The sequence below is a fragment of the Syngnathus acus genome, chromosome 13 (assembly GCF_901709675.1).
Source record: "Syngnathus acus chromosome 13, fSynAcu1.2, whole genome shotgun sequence".
In the NCBI taxonomy this organism is placed as follows: Eukaryota; Metazoa; Chordata; class Actinopteri; order Syngnathiformes; family Syngnathidae; genus Syngnathus; species Syngnathus acus.
In genome coordinates this window covers 763,704-785,260 of record NC_051098.1, presented here as the reverse complement: position 1 = coordinate 785,260, position 21,557 = coordinate 763,704, and the positions used below count along the sequence as shown (strand labels likewise).

At 41.0% G+C, this 21,557-nt stretch overlaps 1 protein-coding gene across 12 annotated transcripts in view; it reads right to left on the bottom strand.

Annotated features, from left to right (window-relative positions):
- The window catches only part of brip1 (BRCA1 interacting protein C-terminal helicase 1), a 194,776-nt gene that overhangs the window by 69,097 nt on the left and 104,122 nt on the right, over nucleotides 1–21,557 (bottom strand). For 10 of the 12 annotated variants that reach the window (XM_037268387.1, XM_037268386.1, XM_037268377.1 and 7 more), the window contains one exon: nucleotides 9,428–9,589. The exons of 1 other annotated variant lie outside the window; for it this stretch is intronic. In XM_037268387.1, the coding sequence (XP_037124282.1) occupies nucleotides 9,428–9,589 (162 nt within the window). The remainder of the gene's footprint in view (nucleotides 1–9,427; nucleotides 9,590–21,557) is intronic. One more of the 12 variants, XM_037268379.1, reaches the window with a different exon arrangement.

Here is a 21,557-nt window from a genome sequence, read left to right as displayed (position 1 = left end):
GTCTCTGCTGTTCACTTCAAACACGCTCCATACGAACGCAATGCTCTCGTATCAGACGCTTGCTCGATCACCTGCTCGTTTGCTGTCACAATGTACCCTACACAAATCCGAAACATTTGTTGCGGCTCCGAGTCACGACGAGGGGCAAGTTTTGGTTTCCAAGGGTGTTTTTATTCCTCTTCAATGTCTCTCCCATACAGAGCCGCCTTTTTCACATGTCCGCACGTCACTTTCCTCTCTTTTCATCTGATCGCGGTGGTGCCTTTACGGGCAGTTGGAGAAATCAACGCCAACAAAAAAAATACATCCAGCCTAGTTAAGACCATACCAAAGACTATAAAAATGGGACCCATTGCCTCCCTGCGTGTGTGACGATCATTGGGACTTAAAAAAAAAAAAAAAAAAAAAAAAAAAAAAAATTGGGTGCGTATTATACATGGGTACAGGCTTTTTTCCAGCATCAACATGCCATTTTTAGGGTGCGTATTATACATGGGGGCGCATTATACACGGAAAAAAACGGTAAGTTAACGCCCTAAAGTTGTGTGATTGTGTTGTTGTGAAACGCGTAAAAGGTAGAGGTGCACGGAATATAGCTTAGCCTGGGTTCGAGTCCCAGGGGAAGAAACAGACTAAGAGGAGCAGAGCTTCTTCTTCGTTCATCGAAGAAGTGCGTAGATTCTTCTTTGTCTGTTCTTCCAAGCTGAGGGATCTGGCTTAGGTTAGAGTCCCAGTGGAAGGAACGTGCTAAGAAACACGGAGCTTCTTTTTTGTTAATCAAAGAAGGGTGTAGATATTTCTTTGTACGTTTCTCCGGCCAAAGAACAGCTTGGGTTCAAGTCCCAGTGGAAGGAACGGGCTAAGAAAGAACAGAGTTTCTTTTTCCTAATTGAAGAAGGGCGTAGATTCTTTTTTCTGTCCGTTCCTCCAAGCTGTGTTGGAGGGTTTTACACCCATCCTGGATAGGCCTAAAAATAAAAAGCGCTGGAGTTTGTGTGGTTGAGAGTGCGACTGGTAGGATAAATTGACTGCAAAGAGAATTTGGTGGAAGATCAATTTAAACCTGCATTGAGGATCCTCAAAGAAAAAAATAAAAGAAAAAATTGTATAAACCGAAAATACCAAATTAAGATGGGAAACAAAACCGGTAAATCCCTAGCTCTTGAAGGAGATGAGAAGTACATGGCGATTAAATTTCTTAATTGTATGCAATACATGCCAAAGTGGAAGAAAAAGTATGGAGTAGAAGGGAAGTTGAAAGTTGAAGTGTGGAAGATAGTGGTTGATGTTTTGGAGGAGAGTGTGAATAGGAAGTCAAAGGGACTGAAAAAGAAAAGAAAAGAGAGAGAGTTGAATTGTGCTAGAATGTGGTTGAAAGCTTCACAAGAGAAAAGAGAACAAATTCAGGAGACAAAACCTGGAAAGATAAAAAGTGATGAGACCGCCATTCAATTAAGATTTGAAAAAGAATTATGGGTGCACAGTGGCACCCCATTCGATGATGCGGCTGAGAGTGCTTATCAGCAACGTCTTAAAAACGCGCTCATCACTGTTTCCCCCCCCCGACTTTGGCAACTGGGTGAGGAAACATTTGGTGGAAGTAGATATTGCAAGTGTGACCACAACTATGCAATGGGCCAAAAGTTCTGATGTATTTCATCTAGGCGATGATGATGATGTTGACCTAGATGAAGATACAACAGTCTTCTTTCATGGGTCCCAGCAGGCCAGAGGAAGAGGTAGAGGCCAACAAGGTCGCAGGCCGCAATATAATTCAAAACCCCCATCAGATTCTGACAACTGTTGGAACTGTGGGAGACGAGGACACTTGGCAAGAGCGTGTCGTTTTGCAAAACAATACCAATCAAAGGGTGGAGGAAGGGACAAAGGAAGAGCCAAATTGTCAACATGACAAGCTTCCCCCTCCCCTTTGACCGCTCAAGCTCATACAGAGAAAGAAATAACAGATGTCCATATGAAAGCAAGACATGTCATTAAGATTAAGATTAAAGATTAAAGTCCCAATGATCGTCACACACACACCTGGGTGTGGTGAAATTTGTCCTCTGCATTTAACCCATCCCCGTGTGATTTTAATCCATCCCCTGGGGGAGAGGGGAGCAGTGAGCAGCAGCGGTGCCGCGCTCGGGAATCAGTTGGTGATCTAACCCCCCAATTCCAACCCTTAATGCTGAGTGCCAAGCAGGGAGGCAATGGGTCCCATTTTTATAGTCTTTGGTATGACCCGGCCGGGGTTTGAACCCACAACCTTCCAGTCTCAGGGCGGACACTCTACCACTAGGCCACTGAGTCATTGTCAGATTATTAGAACGTTTTTAGATTGTTAGAGCTCCTGTCCATGCAAGGAGTATGACAATGCTGTTGTATGCCCAATGACAAACGACCAGAGATCAAATTGTGTATGTACACTAAAGTTAAAATTTGCAAATCAAGTGGTAAATGAATGCAACTGGCTTCTAGAAGATAAATAAAACTTAGAATGTGCTGTCCTCATGTGCGTGGGAGGGACCAGCTCATGATCGACCACAGGAAATGGCCAGCCTGTGACGAATCATTGGTGCTGGGATCTACCTTACGCGCGCGAGAGCTGTGCATGTGTGTTAAAATGATGAAAATTGGCTAAACTTTTAGTGTACAGAAATTTGCTAGACTGTGGTCTATCCAATTTGCACCGCAGAACAGGAACGCTTTTGGAAGATAAAAATGAGAGGAAAAGAGAGAAATCTGTTTGCGAGCAGAAACTGATCCACACTAGTGCATGTTAAGTAAGAAACGACAGAACATGCTTTCAGGAATTGGAAGAATCAAAATTGTGAATTGAAGACGTTCACATTTAATAGAAGTAATTGACTGGTTGCGTTATAAGATTATACAAACTTCTATATGCGAGCTGATTCTGAGAGATTGGGTTCTTCAAATTTAAAAACAAAGAAAAACTTCTGATTGATGGATTGTTCTATCAGGAACCTTGAGATGAAAACGGTATGTGAATGTTGTGTGGTGAGCTTGGATGAATTGGGACCGATGTGATAGGAAGTCTCCTTCTTGGAGACTGCGTGTGAGATGCAAATGAGCATTGATGACTGATTGCCTGAATGAAGGGAAGATACAGGTTGAATGGTTGGCGTTGTTGGACACTTCTATCGAAAATTAGTGGGGCGACTTAGAAGAAAGAGTGATTTTGAGTGCGTTAAATGCTAAGGAAGAAATAAATACATAAAGGAAATAAAAAGGTTGCTTTTGGATTGCTAATCAACGAAAAAAAAAAACAAAAAAAAAAAACTGGAGAACCAGTAACACATGCAGAAGATGTGTGAACTGGGAAGCTTAGAAGCGTTTTGGAAAGAAAGTCAAATTAAATGATGATAGAGTCATATGTGGTAAAGAACACATCCTCCCAAAAAGTTTGTCAAGGTGTGAGACATGGGCGTCGCCAAGCCTCAGAAGGTGGGGGAATGTTGTATAGAGAGTGGGAGATAAAAAAAAAAGAAATATATATACAACGCTTTACTACATATAGATTCTCTAATACATATGGCGTTGTACCATTGAGTTAGATTTTTTTCTCAAACTTTTGCTGTAAACAATTGGAAGATGATTGAATAGTAACTGAAGAAGCCATGAGGAAGTGGTGTAGCTGTTTGGAAGGGCACGCGCTTATGCGTTTTCCTGGCTAATCAACATTATTTAACTGATAAGGGGATGGGCAAAGGAACCATCTGCTACAGGACTTAAGGTCCGTTCCTCCAGTAACCAAGATCAGAGAATCTCCTTTAAAACAGGAGGCAATAAATGGGATAGCCTCTGTCATAAATGGTCTTTGGTCAGGAGGAGTCATTCGGAAGTGCTTAAACACTTCTCGCAAACACTCTTATTTGCCCAATTCAAAAGGGCAATAAAATTGACTGGTGAATGATACAATATATGCAAGAAGCAGACGAAGAACAGTCCTTGGCAGATTACATGATCAGAACGCTCAGACTGACAGAGGTGTCAAATGCAAATTTACTGCCGCCTGATCTTTCATCCTCACAGGTCGACAACGCCATCAAGCCAGGAGACTGGGTCTACATCAAAGTCATCAAAAGAAAGAGCTGGGCCAGCCCACGGTGGGAGGGACCATTCCAAGTCTTGCTGACTACCCCCACCGCAATAAAGATCGCTGAACGGCCCAGCTGGATTCACCTCAGCCACTGCAAGTTGCAGAGAGTGCTGGACCCCTAATTCGGAGTGGTGGGGAAGGCTAACTTCAAAGGAGTCCTATCGTTTAGGGTGGGTCGTCTCAATGTTGGTGAAGAAAACAACGATCCCCACTCCGCTAGGCGAGGGGATGTTCCGGTGTCTCTGCCATCCTAGTAGCAACGGAGCTCCATATGCCAGATGGATCCTCTGCTGCGTTGTGGTTGGAGCGTGCTATGGTCTATGGACTCAACTGAACAGACCAAGTGACAATGTTGACCGTGGAAAACGATGGTCACACGATGAGAACTTTGAGGACTGGTCATGGGACCCCAGAAACCCATACGAAACCAACACTTGGTACCGCTACGTCAAATTCACTGTGAGATCACACACACAGGAGGGTTGCTATGTGTGTTCCAAACTCCCTCCTTCCTCTACACAAGTTCACTTGGAGGCCAGAGCAATGAATGTCGCTGAAGCGAAATGCATGGCATCCATGGGAGGAGTTGGATATCAACACCGTGCTGTCACAGTCAGTGATGCCGACCCGTCCCGCCCTGGACTTGCGGAAGGTACCTGTGATCAGCTTTTCTGGACGAATCTCAATGTGACTGTTAAAGGACGAACACTGCCGGAGGTGGCCTTCACAGACCGGCCACCTGGAGTGAACTATACGTGTTACATCCAAGGAAGTGAGACCCACAAATGCATTGACAGAGACTGCTCTCCAGGAGGGAACTGGATGGGAGCTTTGGACATCGCCACTGAGCGTCAGGATAAGAGAGCCATTTCAGGTGGTGAGGGCTCTCCGACCAACATGGCTGCACCATCAAACGGAACATACTTCATACAGAATGGCTGGTGGCTTTGTGGTCACAAGGTTTATCCGATGCTGCCCGCCAACTGGACAGGAGTGTGTGCACCAGTGTGGGTGACAGACCACACCTACAGGATACAACATCGTCAGCTGACGACAGCACACAACTCTTCTGGACGTCGACGCAGGGCGATTACAACCTTTGACCCCCATGACCCTGTCTGGGGTGCGAATGTTCCGGACGACTGCTGTTTAGCTCAGCATTATTTTACGGAACCTTGATGATTTGACCATCGAAAATGCCTTGCAAGTGATGGGTACAATGATGTACTGTTTCTGTGTTTTTCTTTTTCTTTTTTTCTTTGATAACATTCTGGTCGCCTAAGGCAAAGGGGCCGTGTAACTCTTTTCCTGCATTTAATCTGGCCGCAGGTTTTTCAGTTGCACACAAAATTTGGACTGGAGCATTGAGGGAAATACCTCGTCTTCACTGGAAATTATTGCTGTCATTGTATTTTCTTTCTTATGTTTGATTGATCGGGTTTGACATACTCATATGATAAAACAGGGGGGATATGTTAGGGTTTGCAGAATATCTTCATCGTATGATTATGTTGGAATGTAACCTGTAATAATTTACCTAGCTTGTCCTGTCTTACCAAAAGTAGTAGACCAAAGTGCTAAGATCTTTTCACCTGATTGACTAGCTGCAGAGGAAGCAATCAAAGTTGCTTTGTTTCCACAAAGTCGTAAAAGGCCCCCTGCTATGCTTTGATCAGCAGGGGAGCGGCTTCACCCCATCCTGTGTTCCCACACTCCCACTTTCAACCCCACTGTGTTTCTTCTCAATAAATATGTACCTGATGAGGCCTGAGTCAGACTTCATTCGACCATCGCTGTAAGCACAGCGACGAGTGAACTCTCCGCCTGCAGGTGTCTGAAACGACTAACTTGTCTCCAGTGTGGTTCTTGCAAAATAAGTTAGAGTGAGCACTACCCTAACAGGAACCCACCCTGTCGTAAATATTTGGAATACGTGAAAAGTGGAATGGAGTGAATCGGATGAATTTTGTGGAAGAAGAAGCGGGACAAGGAATAAAATAGAATAATAATAATAAAGTGAATGGTGTAGAATAACATATGTGTGAAGGCCATCGCCTTCACACAATAATTTCCATATCACGGGTTGAAAGGATCGGATCTTAGCAATATTACAGAGGGGAAAAAAACGCAGTTTCTAGTTACCCTATTTTCCGGACTATAAATCACAGTATTTTTTCATAGGGTGTGACTTATACTCTGGAGCAATTTATGTGTGAAATTATTAACACATTATTACATAATTTAATATGTTATTTTCACACTAAACCCCAAGAGGGCACTCGAGGCCTGTGTTGGCAACTGACAAGTCTGACGTAAGTGACGTAGAAAAGAAAGCGCCGCAACTTCTACCTCCAAAGTTAGCGGAGTTGTTTAAAAGTGACACAGAGGATGACAATTTCATTGGATTTAGTGATTTGGAGTGACAAGGGTGATTTGGTTAACATGTTTGCGTGTTATTTATGCTATAGTTATCTGAATAACTCTTAATAGCTTTTTGTTAACATACCATTGTTTGTCATGTAACATTAGCATATCATACAATTATCCAGCTTGTTGTTGCCTTTATTCTATTTTTATTTTGTCTGTTTTTGGTGTTGAAATAAATTTCCCCCCAAATGCGACTTATACTCCAGTGCGTCTTTTCCTTCTTTATTATGCATTTTATGGCTGGTGCGACTTGTACTCTGGAGCAATTTGGGGGGGTATCAACGTTCGCCTCGGCAACCTGCGAGCATTCGCCCGCCTACTGCGACAGCATCTTTTGGCACATCTCAAGGCAAAATTAGTTAAGCTGTGAGTACGGAAATCGGCTTGCCTCTGTAAACCTAACTAACGGGCAGCAGTGATGCGACAACATCCGCCTTATTTTCGGCAGCATTTTGGCGCTACCTTCCACAAGGACGTTTAAAAAAATAATGAAAGAAATTAAAAGCAAATACCTTGTCCCCATTCCAGCCGGGTGCTGGCGTGCATATAAGTCCGTTACGTCTGACAGCAGTAAAAAATAACTTTAAAAAACTTTAAAAATAACTAAAAAAAAGAAACTTTCAACACTTTCAGATCGCAACCTCTTTTTTTTTTCTGGCAGTGTCTCGCAACAGTCAAAACACCGGTAGAGGGTCAGCACTTTCTGAACTACCGAAGACCGCCAAAATAAAAGCACAGCGCATCAAATTGTGGACTCAAAAATTAAACATGGCACTAGCAGTATTTTACCATTCGAAAACAAAAGCTTGTCAAAGATGATGAACAGACTGTAAATTCTGGACTGTAAACCGCACCGGAATATAAACCGCACCAGCCAAAATTAGGGGAAAGTCCTGTTTTGTTCATATATAAGATGTACTGGACTATAAGATGCAGGTGTTTTACATGAAATGTCATCATTTCTAGTACCTTGTTTAACCAAAACAAATCATTTTACAATATCATAAAAATCATGAAAAATCCATAGATAAGCCGCACCGGACTATAAACCGCAGGGTTCAATGCATGTGCAAAAAGTAGTCGTATAGTCAGGGAATTACGGTAATAATAATAATTATTACAATTAATAATGATAATAATAATACCGTATTTTTCGGACTATAAGTCACATTTTTTTCATTGTTTGGGTGGGGGGGCGACTTATACTGAGGAGCGATTTATGTGAATTTATTCATAAATTTTCAAAATTGAGAAAAAAAAAAAGTGAAACCGCGATGTAGCAAGGGATTACTGTAATTTTAATTTCAAGTGACGTCAGCAGCGCGGCGGTTGTTTACCTAAAGGACAAAGATTCGATCACGGGATGACGAAAATGACGAAGGGCCCCACGTACCACCGGCATCATTAGCGGCTTTGTTTTTAAGTGACACGGAGGACGAAGAGTTTGAAGGATTTAATGATTTGGAGTGACACAGAAGGTTTGAAAAACTATTATGGCTTTTACGCACGCTCGGTCCTACTCTACGGAGCTCTCTTTCACCTCCGTGGATGGAAGTCGGGGGCCGGCGCTCGGCCGGGTGGCTGTCCGGGGACGGTGGATGGGGCTCGGACATGGCTTTTACGCACGCCCGGTCCTATTCTATGGAGCTCTCTTCCACCTCCGTGGCTGGAAGTGCCACCTCCGGGGATGGAAGTCCACGCCGCCACACGCCTGGAAGTCCACGCCGGTGCTTAGGGCCGTGTGGCGGTTAACTATTTATGTTATAGTTATTTGATATATTTTATTTTGTGTAGCAACTTGTATATGTTTTTATCGTTACAGTTCAGTAGTTGTTGGCTCGTTGAACTCTTGTTTTATTAAATAAAGAGCCGGTTACCAAACCCAAGTCTTTCCTTGTACTTTTTTTAACGCTACAATATAGTTATACACTAGATCTGTGGAATAACGACGAGGCTGACGTCAGGGCGCACGCGCGGCGTTGTTGACAATGGACGAGGAATTTGATCAATGGATTTAATGATTTGGAGTGACAAAGATGGTTTGATAATATTATTGCTTATATAATAGTTATTTGGTATATAATTTATTTATCGTTATATGGGCCTGTGGAATATTTTGAAGTGCAAGCGCCGTCAGCGGCGCGCACCCATTGTTGACATAAAGGACGATCGGTGGATTTAATGAATTGGAGTGACACAGATGGTTTTATAAACGTGTTATTTATGTAATCGTTTTTTAATAACTCTGAATGTTACGTCAGGCCCGTTCTCAGCTCTTCGTTTGTGTTTATGTCACGTTAGCATACCTATCGTTTAGCCTGTTGTTGCTCGTTCATGTCTGTTCTTGGTGTTGGATTTTGTCGAATAAATTTCCCCCAAAATGCGACTTATACTCCGGAGCGACTTGTGTTTTTTTTCACGTTATTGTGCATTTTATGGCTAATGCGACCTATATTCCGGAGCGGCTTTTAGTCCGAAAAATACAGTAATAAGAATCTGTTACAGTTACGCCAACTAGCTCCTCAATACTTACCCGACCAGATCTCTTAAATTCAGAATCTCCAAACATTAGTTAATGTCCGTATTTGTTTCCTAGTGTCGAATCCGTAACCAAGTCATTAATTCGTGTTATTAATCCAAATAAGATCCAAGAAATCAAACATGACAAAAAGGCTTCAAATGGACACGCAGCAACCACCGTGACATTCCCAGAAATATGAAGTCCAAAACATGAGACTGACATTGTAAATCATGGCTCACTTTTAGCCAGCCTTTATAACAGTTGCCGTGCTCACAATGCAGAAATGTTGTACGTCACCGGAGGCCAAATACACTTCGCAGATTTTTTCTTTTAAATTGATATGTGTACATATTTACCTTGTAGGAAGGCAAGAAGCAAAGCACACCCTTGGGCACAACTTTGCAGACATTCAGTAGCAGGGCACCAACTTCATCCTGGAAGGCATATGTTTCAGCATGTTGAAAGGTGGCACAGAGCTTTCTACCTTGAGGTCCTACACCAACAGTGCCAACCCAAACCTGCAGAAACATTTTCCAATTAAATGTTCAAGTTTTTCATTCTTCATTCAGAGAATGTCTGCTCTCGTGTGCTATCAAATGTAAAGTTTTGTTATTTCTTTATTTTATTTTATAAATTATATTACCAGTTGTTATACGTCATGGGTAAATTTGTGTGCATGTGTGGCTGTGGTCCCTTTAACCCAGTGCTTCTCAATTATTCTCTGTGATGCCCCCCCTAGGGAGAAGAAAACATTTCACGCCCCCCCTTCACATTAACCCTTATTAACATTAAAGAAAACAAAAAAGAAATAAAAAAGAAAGATCAACTTACAATAAAGAATAACTTTATTAATAACATTGTTTTTAGTCTGTAAGAGAACAGATTCAAAGTGCATCACTTTACTTGAAATAAAAAAATAAATTATAAATTATTCAAACAATAAACATTCTTGACCAACTGCCATTTTATGCTGAAAAAATACGATAAAATAATAATAAACATATATAATATTAAATTATATAACAGCAATAAATAATATTCAGTTCAAAGTAATCAGCAACATTAACTCAGGAGCACAATATATAAAACATTTTAACCTACAGAACAAAAATGATTAAAAACATTTGTGCTGTTTTTTTAATCAAAATTGAGGCAGCATTCCACGGCTGCAGGTAGTATCAGCTCTTCATCAATGGTGTATTTTTTTTTTTTTTGCACTGAGCAATATGGTACGCTGCTTTATATGATGCTTACAGTGTTTGCTGATTGACTGAAGTAGCATTCACAAAGTGGGATGATTGTTGGCAATATTCAGCCCGTTTTCGCTGAAAAACCTCAAGCATCTTATCAACATGATTGGGGTGCAATGACTTTAAGTGCCGCCTTAATTTATTTGGCTTCATACTGTCCGCGGCCAACATTGTAAGGCACAGAAAACCCACCAGTCTTTCCTCGTCTCCCATCGTAGTCATACTGAAGTAGAGAGCTACGTACGCTTCGTCATATATCCTTGTCTTAGCTTTCGTGTGACTCTCAATTCTCTTATCTCCGTCTCTCTCCGCCGTTCTTTTCAACCCTGTTCAATATTTTTCCATGGTGTCACACTGCACTTTTTATCGCCTGCTCTGTGCTGTGTGTGCCTTTGTTCCGTGGGCTAGAGCGACTGCTCCTTGCGCACACTCTTCCTGCAGTGGATGTCTAATTACCCTTTAATCTAGTACAGCCAAAAGAAAAGCATGTTGGTCCTTGGTGTCACACGCCCCCCTTGGTATCGCCCCACTATTTGAGAAGCACTTCTTTAACCCAATAAGGCCTAAAGTGCCTGGCAAAACACACCTAAAACCTAAGGGGGACGAGAAGCTCTCCCGAAAACCTGAGGTTTTAATGGGAATTCAACACAGTTGTCAACACCTACTAAATAATTGATATCTCAGCTCCTGTTGCTGATAGAAACATAATTTTAATTCTACCTGTCAATGAGGTTTGACCCTCCCCATGTAAAATAGTTGGCAACTACAACGAGATAAAAAAAAATATTTCATGTGACAGGACATTTTTTCCATATTATTGAAATTAATAGCAGGTTTTTAAAATTAATGAACATTGAAAAATCAAAACACACTGCCACAAGCAAGTCAAGCAACATTAAGCAAGACAGACAAAGCAAACTGAACCGTTCTGGGAAAGGCGGCCATTCAAAAAAATTTTGACCAGAAAGACAGCACAAATGCAGAAACAATCAAGATGAAGAAAGTGTGCAGGTAAAACCTCACCTTCCTGAGGGCAACATACTGAAACGCTTACCAGTGAGCACACATTTTGCCTGATCAGCAAAATAAATGTACCTGAGCAGGCAGGATGGAGCTCAGTGTTGCTCAGTTAAAATAGAATACAGTAATCCCTCGCTATTTTGCGGTTCACCGATCGCGGCTTCTGTGCGTCGCAAAATTTTATGAAAACAAATATTGCGGCTATATTATATATATACATCGCAGCTTTTTGTTTTGAGCACAGGGCTTTGTCTACCCATATGACTTTACAGCACACTATTGGCCGGTCGGAGACCAATGGGATATGTTGATCTGTATCCTTGCCGATGATTGGCTTAGAGCAGGGGTGGGCAATACGTCGATCGCGATCGACCGGTCGATCGCCAAGCCACTATTGGTCGATCGCGTGATATTAAAATGTTTTTTTTTTTTTTTTTCCGCACTTGACGCGTGTACAAACAACGGCGCTAACAACACAACACAAACATGCTAGCTCGCGAGTTCCCTCCAATTGTCAGAACCCTGTTTTTTCTCTTAAACTTAAGAAAGGGTATAAAAATGAGTGGGGCAGCTGGCCATAGTAAGAAGTATCAGTTTCATAGGGAATGGGAGTAGGACTTTTTTTTCACGATGACATATATATATATATATATATATATACTATATATATAAAATTATTATTTTTTTAGTGGGTAGATCTTTGTGACTTGGTCATTTCAAAAGTAGCTCGCGAGCTGAAAAAGTTTGGGTACCCCTGGCTTAGAGCAACTCTAACCAGGCTTTATCTCAATCTCCTGCTACATATCCACTCCACTTCGTTTGTGTCAGCAGAATCAGCAGCATCTCTGATTTGCGCTTCGTTTTATTGTCACGAACGAGGCAGGACAACCAAATGCAACATGGGCTCTTTATTTGGGGAAAGTTTAAAGGAAACAAGGAGGTCTGGAATGCCGGCAGAGCGGGACTACGAGGCAGGCTGACGAGCCAGTCAGCGAGCTCGCGTCGTGCATCATTGAAGCAGAAGGGGATAGCAGGCTTCTTAAAGCTATTTAAAAAGTATTTAAAGATATAATAAAGTGTTTAAAATTATTATAAAGTGTTTAACATTATACAAGTCTTGTGCGGATGCCCTCGCGCTGGGCTGCGGGGGCGCGTCAGCCGGTCAGCACCTTAAGAGCGGAGCAGAACGGAGCTGTGACACGTTTACACTTTAAAATGTTTAAAAATACAATAAAGTGTTTAAAAATAAAATTATAAATGTCATGTGCAGATGCTCTCACGCTGGGCTGCAGGGGCCAGTCAGCACTGCAAGAGCAGAGCGGGGCTGTGACATCTTTACACTTTAAAATGTTTAAAAAAGTGTTTAGAATACAATAACATATTTAAAAGTACAAAATATAAGTATAAAAATAAAAGTATATATTATTGTGCGAATGCACTTGTACTGGGCCGCGGGGTCAGCAAGCACGCAAAAGCAGAGAGGAGCGAGACATGTTTACACTTCAAAAAAGGTTCATAAAAGTCTTGTGTGAATATTGTAACAATATATTTCCTCTTATTTATTTTCTTATTTTTGTAAATAAATAATGTTTCTGAAAGTCAGTTTCACTTTAAAAAAATTACAAGTGTTTAAAAATACAAAAAAGTGTAAAACAATTAAGTGTATAAAACTAAAATAAAGGTTAATAAATGTCTTGTGCGGATATTGTAACAATATATTTACTCTTATTTTGTTATTTATTTAAATAAAGATTGTTAATGAAAATCAGTTTGACTTTAAAATGTTTACAAAAGTGTTCAAAAATACAAAAAAGCATTTAAAGGTACAATACAGTGTTTAAAAATACAATAAAGGTTCATAAAAGTATTTTGTTGATATTGTCACAATATATTTTCTCTACATTGCGGATTTTCACCTATCGCGGGTGGTCTTGGAACCAATTATCCGCGATAAACGAGGGATTACTGTATAACATGATATACTGTAGCACATTTCATAACAGCTGCAGCTATAACAAAGTGCTTTACATGTAACAACTGTACAAGTACAACAAAGACGGTGATATCAGTAAATTAAAACACAAATATACAGTGCAGAAAAGGCTGCTCGAGGACTGTGAGACTGTATCCTTTAAGAGGGCGGAACATAGAGACCACGCCTCGTCATATGTGTTAGAAGGAGAAGGGCAGAAGAGAAAGGATATAGTTCGGATTTCACATAGTTTAAGTTTAGTTCAGCCCAGTACAGTTTACCCCACTTCAGAGTGTGCGTAAAGTAAGTAAGTTCCACACGTTGTTTATTGTTTATAGCTACCAGCCTCTTTGACTGCCAGTTAGTGATACAAAATGTCCTTGCGCATGTTTGAGAGCTATCATCGCGGTTTTGCGTCCATGCATACAACTTTGAGTTGCGCTATTTTACATATACTATATTGTTGTGATATTTACATTATTGTAAATATTATATGATTAACACCAATTATTATTTGTTTATAGAACCACACACACACACACACACACACACATACACACAGTTGTACTGAGGCTGCCAATCTAATTAAAACTTCAGAAACCATGAGCTCACCTCTCTTTCTTGGAGCTCCTAACCCAGGGGTCGGAACCCCAAAATGTTCAAAGAGCCATATTGATCCTCCCCAAAAAAAACATACGTCTGGAGCCGCAAAAATCTAAAAGCTTTTTATAAGGCAACATAGACTGTCAATACATGAGCTGTATGCCTACTATTAAAATAATTAAGTAGGCTACAAATACAAAGCAACAAAGCGACGCAAAACGTCGCCCCTGGATAGCCAGCGGACTTTGTTGTGCAGCAAGAGATCGGCATATTCGCTGTCAACTTCATCTAGCAATTCACGGAACTGGCGGTGGTTTAATGCTTTTGCGATTATTTTGTTCACAATATGGATGACAAGGTTCATTACCTCCATACAGCAAATTTAGCATGCTTTAGCTGACAATTTCGCTCCAAATTGCTCTTCTTGTTATAATACTAATAATAATAATAATAAACTTTATTTGTATAGCACCTTTCATACAAGAAATGCAGCTCAAAGCGCTTTACAACAATGAAAGAAAAACATGAATACATAAAAACAAAACATTAATGTATGCATACACAATTAATAAAGGGAGTTTAACATAGGAGCAAGCTTTAATAAAATAAAGAATAAAGCTTTAAGAAAAGGTAAAAAATAAAAATAAAGATAAAGATAAAATTAGGCTTAAAATGAAATTTACAAAACATAATTAGTTAAATGCTCGGGTAAAGAAATGAGTTTTAAGTTTTGTTTTGAAAATATCTAGCGAGCTGGCCTCCCTGATATCTATGGGCAGTGTGTTCCATAGTTTGGGGGCGTAATTAACAAAGGCTGCATCACCGATCTTCTTTCTGCTGTTGCTGGGAGCCTCCAATAAACCAGCAGCAGATGATCGCAGGGTTCTTGGAGGTATGTAGCTAACAAGAGAATTTGCAATGTAGCTTGGTCCCTGCCCGTTGAGGGCTTTGTATATAAGGAGAAGGACTTTAAAATCAATTCTAAATGTTACAGGAAGCCAGTGCAGAGCAGCTAGAACTGGTCTAATGTGCTCTCTCTTCTTGGTCCTGGTTAATAGGCGAGCTGCAGCGTTTTAGATGAGCTGAAGTCTATCCAGGACCAGGAAACGTGCAAGGAACATCTCTACAGACCCTTCTCACCCAGGTTGCAGTCTGTTTGAACTACTCCCCTCCGGACGGCGTTATAGAGCTCGGTACGCCAAAACCAGCAGACACAGCGACAGCTTCTTCCCCCAGGCTGTTGCTCTGATGAACTCACACCACTCTTAGAGTCTCAGAGTCATTACTGTGCAATAACATCCTGCTCTCCACACCTTTTTTGAATTTGTCTACACTGTTTGTACTTTGTGTCCTCTCTGCATCCATTGCAGCCTGGTCATCCTGGATAAGGGACCTTCCCATCTGTGGTCTCTTCTCAAGTGTTAGGGTAGTGCTCAAAACCCTAACACAAGGTTTCTCAGTTCCCCTAGCTGGAGTTTTGAGTTCTTCGTTGCCCTCTTGGGAGTTTAAGATCAGGGGATGTTTGAGAATATTTGCCATTTTTCACATGTCCTGAGTGTTGTTAGTCACCTAAATGTTGAACAGAGGCTGTGATTTACCGAAGTCAAATTCCTTGTTTAGCACGCTCAAACATGGCGAATAAAAAACTCTTGAATCTTGAATCAGTGTTTTTTTTCGGGAGACCAGTAAAGAGTGCATTACAGTAGTCAAGCCGGCTTGAAATAAAGGCATGAATCAGTTTCTCAGCATCATTTTGATTTATGAACGCTCTTACTTTTGCTATATTTCTAAGGTGGAAAAATGATGTTTTGGTCACCTTGTTAATGTGGGACCTGAAGCTTAGATTTGAATCTAAGATAACACCAAGATTTGTAACCTCGGATTTAATCCAGGGAGTTAATTTCCCCAAATTATTAAACAGCATTTCTCCTTTTGTTTTCGGGCCGATTAGCAAGATTTCAGTTTTATCCTCGTTTAACTTTAAGAAATTGTTGCTCATCCATTTATTTATAGCCAGAAGACAGTTGGTGATTGAGCTTATAGGTGTAGCATCATTGGGTTCTGCAGATATGTACAATTGTGTGTCATCCGCATAACTATGGAAATATACATTGTGCTTTCTGATGATGTCACCAAGTGGCAGCATGTAAAGTGAGAATAATAGTGGACCAAGGCAGCTGCCTTGTGCAACCCCATAGCGGCTGTCGTGTGTTGGACACATGCTCTCCTAAACTGACATAGAACTTTCTCCCTTTGATATATGTTCTGAACCAGTTTAACACACAGTCCGAAAGACCGACTAACCTTTCAAGACGATTGATTAGGATATCATGCTCAATGGTATCAAACGCTGCACTTAGGTCTAAGAGGATAAGAATCGACACCTTGTTTTCATCAGAGTTTAGTCTGAGGTCGCTGATTATTTTAGTAAGAGCAGTTTCAGAGCTGTGGTATGTTCTAAAGCCTGACTGAAATTCCTCCAGGATATTGTTTTCTTTCAGAAACGAGTTTATTTGCACTGAAACTATCTTTTCAAGTATCTTACTAATGAAAGGAAGGTTGGATATCTGGATAGCTGGTCAGTACATTTCCATCTAGGTTGGGCTTCTTTAGTAAGGGTTTTACCACAGCTGTTTTAAAGGCATCTGGGAAGATGCCTGTTTGAAGAGATATGTTTATAATGTTCAGGACATGACTTGAGACTGTTGAATACCCGCTTAAAGAATGCTGTCGGTACAGGGTCAATATTAGAAGTGGAGGAGTTACACTCAGTGACAGTCTTGCAAAGCTCATTCAATGTAATACAGGTGATTTTTCCCATGGTTACACAATTTTTATAGGATTTACTGAGATCATCTATGTTTATATCAGCAACAATACTGGCTCTGATTATATTAGACAACTTCTCATTGCAAATCAAACATTCAGGCAACCCTTCAGCCTTGGCAATGAAAGCAAATAGTTGAGTCCATTCTTTCTTAATCCCGCTGTTCTCATCAGCAGTCTGTCTCTTTTTGCCTTTTGAATCCATGGCCCGTCACTCACACACCTGTTTGTTTACAACTCGCCTGTGCTGTGTCGCTTGCTATGATGCAATTTTGCGCCATTCTGAAATTCGATATTTTTAATATATTTACAACTACATATATTTTCTACAGCATAAGAATGTTTGTGTCATGATTACCATATAAAAACTATATTTAAAAAAACAAAACAAAAAAAACATGTTTTTCCATTTTCACGCACTTTTGCAAGAACTCCAGGGAGCCGCTAGGGGCGTGCTAAAGAGCCGTATGCGGCTCTGGAGCCGCGGGTTGCCGACCCCTGTCCTAACCAGACTGACCAGTGTTGTGCACTACCCCACCAGTGCATAAGTCAACCATATTTTTCATACAGTATACACATATATATACTGTATATGATTATGCTGTAGATTTTAGACGAGTCTATAATTCGGCTATACATAGACCTAATATAGACGATATAATATACACAGTATATAAGTATATACACAGTAATCCCTAATAATTGGTTCCAAGACCACCTGTGATAGGTGAAAATCAGCGAAGTAGGAACGATGTACCGTCTTTTTCCATGTATAATGCGCAAAATGTAACTAATTTATTGCCCTAAAATCTGGGGTGCGCATTTATACATGGGTACAACAATTTTTGAAGAAAATCTCCCTCAAAATAAAACTACACACTTAGTCAGTAAAATTCATAATTGACGACACATCGTTTGATGCGATGGTGCAATCCTTGATGGTGTGTTATTGTCAAATATTGTTAGTTTTTTAATCTCCATCGCAGACCGGATATCATACGGAGGCCGCCATGACAGTATGCGCAGAACGGATGCGCAAGACACGTCAATCGCGCATCGCATTCAGCCATCCTGCCCAACACACTTAGTCAGTAAAATTCATAATTGACGACACATCGTTTGATGCGATGGTGCAATCCTTGATGGTGTGTTATTGTCAAATATTGTTTGTTTTTTAATCTCCATCGCAAACCGGATATCATACGGAGGCCGCCATTACAGATGCGCAGAACGGATGCGCAAGACACGTCAGCTATATAAAGAGCGAGACTTCAGTTCTCTACCTAAATGCGTATTACAGGTAATATTTTATTTCACAACACTTTGCCTTGTTCCTTTCTTCTCTGCTGTTCACTTCAAACACGCTCCATACAAACACAATGCTCTCGTATCAGACGCTTGCTCGATCACCTGCTCGTTTGCTGTCACAATGTACCCTACACAAATCCGAAACATTTTTCCGCTATCGAGTTTGCTAGCGCATGCGCAGTGATACTGACCGGCAGAATAACATCCGGTTGTTCCCAAAGATGATCTTTTTTCTGAAATAATTTTACGTTTACGGACTTAAGAGTCAAAATTTGGGTGCGTATTATACATGGGTACAGGCTTTTTTCCAGCATCGACATGCCATTTTTAGGGTGCGTATTATACATGGAAAATTACGGTATGTTTTAATTGGAAATCTAAACACCATTCCCACTGAGCACTTGACGTCTTTAGACGTCTTGTCTATGTGAAGACTGATTTTAGACAAGTCTATAATTCGGCTATACATACGTAGGTCTAATATAGACATAAATAAATCCAACAAATATGATCATATTTCAAAATATTAAACTCTAAACCAGCTGTAAGTTTTAGAAATAATGTACAAAGTTGTATTGCTTTGTTTGAAACAACCATTGATCTGTGTAAACTGTGGTTATTTTTGTAACCATATTTAGACGCGTCTATAATTGGTTGTTGCAGAGACCAAATATAGACGACAAAATTAAATCCATCAAAGATAAAATATTAAACTCTAAACCAGATGCAAGTTGTATAAATAATGTAGAAATGTTATATTGCTTTGTTTTAAATCTTAAATAAAACCCATGGACGGAAATCAATTTTAGAGTAAAAACAACTCGATAACTCCCCACTAGGAGGCAGCAACGTGCATAAATTGTGTGCCACCGTAAAACAAAAGAAGTGTGCGGCGCAAGTAAAGTTTTCCTATGTGTTTGTTGGAGTTTAAGTCGACGACTGTTGGGTCTTATGGACAAAATCACTCCAGAAAGACACTAAGAAAGGCTGCTTAGAGGTGAGTCTTCAAGTATTTCAATAAGAATTGTTGTTTTGTCCTGCAAAGTTTGTCCATTTCATTATCAATCAATTGCAAGGTTGCCCTTAAGATGTAGCTTGCCTGCTAGCTTGTAATTTGTTTTCCCATGATTTGTTACCTGACTAGTTGTTTTAGTTTTAATAATTTGGAATAGAAGAGCTCCTGACACAAACATTAACGCTAAAGGGAATTTGTTTCAAATTCAAAACAGTTTCATGTCGATGCATAGTGTATGTAGTGCTTTTCTTAAGTAAATAAATTCTTAAGTGAATGAAATCTTTTTGAAAGTTTATAACTATATGAGTAGCCTACATTTAAAAAGCAAATGTTATTTTTGACAAGAGGTTATGCTGTATGCATTTACAATTTATATGTGAATTTAAAACTAATGTAAATAATAGCATTGCTTTTGCAGATGTCAGCAGCTCACTTTCAAAAATCGCCATGGCTAATATAAAAAAACAAAAACAAGATCAAACAGTAAGTATAGATCACAAACTTGAGATTTTCTGATAATAATAATAATAATAATTCATTCAATTTATATAGCGCTTTTCAATAACCCAAAGACGCTTTACATGGAATAAAAAAGAGTGGGGGGGGGGAGAGAGACAGTAGGTTATAGTTAACAAGACATCGGTCAGCAGTGCGAAGGAGATGGATGGAGGAGCAGGAGGGGCGGGAGCGGAGGTTGTTGAGGTTGCCAGTACGGGAGGTGACAGGGGGTTGGTAGTCCAAAAAGAGGAGATGGGTGAGCCATCGGGGAAATGCCGGTCAGATGTAGCGGCGACGGCGAAGGATCCCAGCCTCGTGTGGAAGCAGCAGTGGACCAGGTGGTGATGCCGGTCGACCTCGACTGCACCCGCTCGAACGGCAGGCCCCAACGCACCACGGCGGCACACAGCAGAGCCACAGTTGGCGAGCCCGCAGGGAGTGGAGCCCGTCCCCCAAGGACGCCGAACGGAAGGCCAGAGAGCCGGGCCAGAGCTGCCGTCGAGTCCACAGCAGGCGGCCACAGGCTCCGAGTCGGGAGGCAGGAGGGTCCGGTAGTGGTTTTGGCCAGTTGGTTGTTGGCTAGCTGGCTAACGTAGTTGGTAGTCCGAGGGAGAGGAAACAGATAGGTGAGAGCGGAGCTGCGGGGATGCGAGGTGGACGGAAGACAACACGAGAAAAATAAAAGAGACGGGTGCACTGAAAACGGGAAAACGAAAAACAAGTAACGGACACGGTCCGGGATAGAAGCGGCAGTCAACAAATCTGACGCCAGCGTGCTCTAACCCGGAAGACAACAGACGGTGGCATGCCAAAGATGTAATTTCAGTTTTTTACCCATGTAGTGATTTGTGACTCCAGATTTAGCTCAAGGAGTGGCTAGTGTAAAGGTAGGTTTCTATCTGCTGTAACAATTATGTCATTAAAATGTGCACCTAACTTTGTTTAATGCTCACCAGGCCTTGGAACTCTCAGGCAAAGCATTTCAAAAGTTAAAATTGTGTTGTGTAATGTGATTAACAACGGTTAACGGGTGAGTTGTCAAATAAGATATATTATTTTTCCCCTTTCCCAACACAGAGTCAAAACTGGAGAAAAGAGGAGTATCTGTATAAAAAACTGACTGGACTCCACAAGGTACAGATTGATTATAGAATTATACTTGATTGTAGAAGTAATCACAACTGCCTTGTGTTATCTTTGGAAATTGATATATTATTGGTGGTTTGAATATACTTATGTATGCTTAGCTACTGTCGATTTAGAGCAGTGGTTCCCAAACTTTTGCAGGCTGGCGCCCCCTTTGGCTCCCCAGTGAATTCCTAGCGCCCCCCCCAAGGCATTTATATAAATAAATAATACATTTATATAAATAAATAAATAATACATTTATAATATCATTACCATTACGTTGAATTAGTGGGAGCACTGAGTTTGTTTCTCAGAAACGAGCCGGTCCCATCTAGACGTAATCGGAGACAATGACACCCGAAGTGATTTAAGGTTTGTCTTTTATTGCAGGATGCTTGGTCTCCATGTGTTGAAGCAGTTTTGAATGCTTCACTGCCTGGTTAGTTAGCCTGTCGCCACATATTAGCTTTGCGGGCTCGACTGGGGAAACATGTCACGTGACCGGGACGAGTGTCTTGACCTGAATTAATTGATCGTCGATAAAAAAAAAAATTCTGTGCGGCTTGGCGGCCCGGTACCAAGTGACCCACGGACCGGTACCGGTCCGCGGCCCGGTGGTTGGGGACCACTGCCCTAACCAGCTCAACACAACACAACACGGCGCGTTCTGGCGAGTCCCCAATTTCATGTTGACTTGAACTCAAGATGATGTTGACCGCCAGAATGCGGTTTTTATTATAAGATAAAATTCTGAACATTACAAGCTTGAAATTACAAACCTGAGCTTTTGCCTTTGTAGTCTATGCTGTCGGATCTGACTGGGCCAGAGCGGCGTGTTTTGTACAAATCGACTGCCGCCCCCCTAC